Source organism: Cervus elaphus, chromosome 5 (assembly GCF_910594005.1).
Source record: "Cervus elaphus chromosome 5, mCerEla1.1, whole genome shotgun sequence".
Taxonomy (NCBI): Eukaryota; Metazoa; Chordata; class Mammalia; order Artiodactyla; family Cervidae; genus Cervus; species Cervus elaphus.
In genome coordinates, this window is record NC_057819.1 from 81,832,434 (window position 1) to 81,837,575 (window position 5,142).

Below are 5,142 nucleotides of genomic sequence, written 5' to 3' on the forward strand. Positions count from 1 at the left end.
TCTTATTGTTGTAGGAGTGTTCAAACAATCCACCACATAAAAAAAAGATATTTTCCTTTTTCCTAAAAATCTGAATAAGTTGCTTATTTTTGATACTCATTCACTTCTACAATTACCCTCACAGCACATCCACAAGCTATGAAGAGGACAGATGTGACAGCTCTTTCTCCACTTTAAAAATAGAAAACAAAGTCAAAGAGAAGTGACCCACTATCACTCCCTTTTACAAAGCAGCCGGTGTCTCCCTAATCTCTTCACTGCTGCCTGCATTTCCTGGTTCCTCAGGGTGTAGATCATGGGGTTGAGCATGGGAGTCATGACCGTGTGGCTGATGGATACAGCCTTGTCCATGGAGAAAGAGGTGAAGGGCCGGGCATAGAGGTAAATGCTTGGAATGAAGACCATAGACACCACGATGATGTGGGTGGTGCAGGTGGAAGCTGCCTTCCTCCTCACCTGCCCTGAGTGGGACCTCAGCATCACCAGGATGACTGAGTAGGAGACCAGGAGGAGGAGGAACCAGATGACATCTAGCATCCCACTGTTGCAGATCATGAGGAACTCCAAGACAGAAGTGTCAGTGCAGGCGAGTCTCAGAACTTGTGGAACATCACAGTAGAAATTATCTAGGACATTGGGGCCACAAAAAGGCAGTGGGAGCATCAGGACCAGTTGGGAAATGGAATGAACAAAACCTACCATCCAGGCTGTCATGACCAGCCCCACACAGAGCTCAGTGTTCATGATAGTGACATAGTGGAGGGGCCGGGATATAGCAACAAGGCGGTCATAGGCCATTACTGAGAGGAAGAAGACCATGGCACCTCCCAGAAAGTGGAAGAAGAAGACCTGAGTCATGCAGCCCTGGTAGGAGATGGTTTTCTTCTCAGCATGCAAGTCCACCAGCATCTTTGGGGCAGTGACTGAGGAGAAACAGAGGTCTAAGATAGCCAGGTTTCTGAGCAGAAAATACATGGGTGTGTGGAGCCTGGAATCAGAGGTCACTGTCACCACGATGAGGAGGTTTCCCATGACAGTGGTGGTGTAGACAAATAGGAACACCAGAAACAAGACGAGCTGGAGTTCCTGAGTCTGTGAGAGCCCCAGGAAGACAAATTCTGACACACATGTGTGGTTCCCTGAATCCATGCTCTCTGCTCCATACACCTAAAGAAAACACATCACAGACAGAGATGCATGAAGTTACTACATGCTGTTCTAGTGCTCAGTGGCTCAAAGCAATTGTCCAAGTCCAAATGATGGACACCCTCATCTGTAGATCATTATACCATGTTCTGATATAAGTGGCCTTGTCTTTGGAGATTTCACTAGTTGATGCTGGAATACACGTTCATGAGACATCTTAAAGCCATCCAGAGACACCCTATCTGCTTTTCAAAGATTCAGTGTAATATAGAGGTGGGAAAACAGAGTCCAACAGAACCAGAGTCAAATTTCAGAACTTTATGTTCCATCAGATTTTACCTTGAGTAAGTTATTTACCTGAGTCTGTTTCCACATCTCTAAGAAGTTTTCCTTTCTAGAAATTTTCCATGGAATTAAATAACACATAAGGTTTCTAGAATAGTGCCTGGAATAACACATGCTCATCACTCTCCTCTGTGTAGTGTCCTAATCTAAATAAACCCATGTTCCAGTCTCTGACACATCTTTTGTACCAGTCATTTATCAAGCAACAGTTAACACATTATAATATGAATGGACTTTTCACAAGTCTATATTTTCCCTCTATAATTCAACTCTAAGCTCCCAGAGGTATAAATATGTATCTTATAATTTATTTGTGCCCTACCATGCACACTTTGCTGATAGTCAATATTCAAAAAGTATGTGGTGTTGATTCTGGGTGAGTGAAAAGCTATAGGGAGTGCCTCCTCTGACTGATGTAGGTGGTCCCTTACTGGGAGCAGTAACAGGACATGTATGATATGTGTCCTGAGACAAGAAAAGGGGGAGAGGGGTTCTCTGGATTAAGAAATGGGTGATGGATCTTGTACAAGGGAGACTGGAATACTCAAAGAAACAATTTTAGAAGATATTACTGATTACAAGGGAGAAGACAAAGGAAGATATTAACACAAGAGAAACAGAATAGGCAAAGGAATAAAGAAGTTGGATTAAAAGGAAGGGAGAAGAAGGAAGTGGAATGGAAAGGAGGAGAGACAGGGGTGGGCATGGGAACAAAATGAAGAAGGACATGGAGAATGAGAGATAGGGGTGATAGGTGAGGGTTAAGGGGCTTCCTCACCCCCCCGTCTTGCTTCACTCCCCTCCCTCACCTGCCTCCTACAATCTATTGTCCATCAGAGGTCATTTTAGTCTCATCCTTCTCCTTCCATCTGCAGCCACTCCAGTCCATCTTCTATGTCACTGTCACAGAGAGCTTTCTAAACTCATATCTCATCGTCTTCCTCCCTCATTCAGTTCAACTCAGTTCAGTCACTCAGTCGTGTCCGACTCTGTGACCCCATGAACCACAGCACACCAGGCCTCCCTGTCCATCACCAACTCCTGGAGTCCACCCAAACCCATGTCCACTGAGTCAGTGATGCCATCCAACCATCTTATCCTCTGTCGTCCTCTTCTCCTCCTGCCCTCAATCTTTCGCAGCATCAGGGTCTTTTCAAATGAGTCAGCTCTTCACATCAGGTGGCCAAAGTATTGGAGTTTCAGCTTCAACATCAATCCTTCCAATGAACACCCAGGACTTATTTCCTTTAGGAAGGACTGGTTGGATCTCCTTGCAGTCCAAAGGGACTCTCAAGAGTCTTCTCCAACACCACAGTTCAAAAGCACCAATTCTTCAGTGCTCAGCTTTCTTCACTAAATGGCAACCCACTCCATTGTTCTTGCCTGGAGAATCCCAGGGATGGGGGAGCCTGGTGGGCTGCCGTCTATGGGGTCGCACAGAGTCGGACACGACTGAAGTGACTTAGAAGCAGCAGCAGCTTTCTTCACAGTCCAACTCTCACATCTATACATGACCACTGGAAAAACCATAGCCTTGACTAGACGGACCTTTGTTGGCAAAGTAATGTCTCTGCTTTTTAATATGCTGTCTAAGTTGGTCATAACTTTCCTTCCAAGGAGTAAGCGTCTTTTAATTCCGTGGCTGCAATCACCAGTCACAGTGATTTTGGACCCCAGAAAAATAAAGTCAGCCACTGTTTCCCCATCCATTTGCCATGAAGTGATGGGATCTAATGCCATGATCTTAGTTTTCTGAATGTTGAGCTTTAAGCCAACTTTTTCAATAATCTTTTAATGAGTATTGAGGGCCCACAGATTAAAACTCAAACTCTTAAAAGTGATCTAATGGGTTAATTCAGGGTTGACATGCATGCTTACATACATGTAACTCCCTCTCAGTATGTCACATCAAGCTTTAAAATGTAGGCTCTGTCTACCTTTCTCATCAGTATCCCTGTTACCCAAGACTGATTGTTGTTCAAGGAATCCATAATCTCTCACATATGCCATATGCTTGTTTATATCTGTAGCTTTGGGAATGAATTGTGTTTCCTGAAATACCTTCTACAACCTTCTCAACTTAGAAGTCTCCAGATATCACCTTTTCTGTGACTCCTTCTCCATTTCTCCCATGCAGAGTTAATCTCTAACTTCTCAGGGTTCCAATAACATTTTATAAGTTCTCTCAGTTATAGCTTTTATCATATATTTTCTGTTGTCTCTCTTAGCTAGATTGTAAATTCAATTATTTAGTAGCCCCGTCATCTAGAATAACAACTCTGATCTAGCAGTTGCTCAAAGAAGCTTGCTAACATAATGTATGAGTAGGTAATTGTGTTATCTTGTTCAACGTGACCATGTAGACAGTTTTGTGGTGTATTCTGTTATCCTTTGCTTTCAGCATTCTCCCTCTAAATCACAAGACCAAGTTTTCACTTGGTTGTGAAAAGCTTGGTTTTGCACATGTAACTTGAGGAATCTGTTTTCAATACCTCATTTTCCCTGCATTGCCTTTTGATGTCCTCATCATATTTATGAATTACTTCTATCAAGTCTATATCATCTGTTTATTCTCTCCACTCTCCATCAAGTGTTTCTGGATGCTTCTTACAGCTGCTCTATATACAGGTGAGGAAAGCCTGGATCTCTTACCTTCTTTCAGCCCACAATTGTAGAGAGTCTTCATGTCTAACATCTTCTTGAAGATCCTTTTTCTGCTTTAGTTTTAGTTTGCCAGCCACTGCCCACACATCACATGTACAACAAGGGGTGTGACCCAAGGAGGAGGGAATACCCTCAAGGAGAAACTACTGGACTCACTCAGGAAACAAGGCTGGGCCAATTACCACTGGGGGCAAGGGAGCAATAGGAATTGTTAAAAAGTTTCAAAATGCCTCAAAAGCACATATTCATTAAGAGCTATTCCCTTGGGGTCAAAAGGACCAAGGACAATATAATATTTTTTTGACAATATAATTTTATAGATTTGTAGAATATAGGATTCTCAGGCCAAGATCCAAAAGGACAAGAGTCTCTTCAAAAGAAACAAACTTTCTGAAAGTTTTAGAAGAAATTACTTCTTACAACAGTGGTTCTTACCTGTGAGGCAATCACCTGGAATGCCTCTTAAAAGACAAACGACTGTGCTCCTGCCCCAGACTTTCTCATTTAATTGGTCAATGATAAGGCCAAGAATTTGCATTTATAGCAAGTTTTCAGATGATGCTGATGCCCCTGTTCTGGGGACCACACTTTGAGACCCATGGACTTTCTCATCTGCACAGGGACAGCTCTCTGTTGTGCAATCTTTGAGATAACTGGTCTGATTTCTTTCCTTCTTCTTCTCCTTCTTCTTCCCCTTCTTCTTCTTTTCATCTTTTCCTCTTACTTTTAAGCCTAACTGATCTTTTCCTAGGGAAATTTGTAGGTGGAAAAATACTTGTGGACTACAGTGTTAACTTACTGCCCTGTAAACCTTGTCCCTTATTTTGCCAACCAAAGCCCCTAAATTGATTAACCACCTGTACCAATGTCAACATTCTTTACATGTGAATTCTTACCACCTCTGGCACAGGATTGGTACAGGAAACCCACTTTTTTTTTCATTATGAGAAATTGCTCAAAATTGGAATTAACTGGCATTGTAATCTT

General features: G+C 42.6%; 1 protein-coding gene across 1 annotated transcript; it reads right to left on the reverse strand.

Annotated features, from left to right (window-relative positions):
• Positions 1-213: 213 nt before the first annotated feature.
• On the reverse strand, positions 214-1,149 carry LOC122693370 (olfactory receptor 4D2-like). The gene has a single exon (XM_043900870.1). The coding sequence runs from the start codon at positions 1,147-1,149 to the stop codon at positions 214-216; it is 936 nt and encodes a 311-aa protein (XP_043756805.1).
• Positions 1,150-5,142: the final 3,993 nt, after the last annotated feature.

Excerpts from the sequence above, each read along its gene's own strand:
- LOC122693370 (XM_043900870.1), bottom strand. The coding sequence starts at position 1,149 with ATGGATTCAGGGAACCACACATGTGTGTCAGAATTTGTCTTCCTGGGG.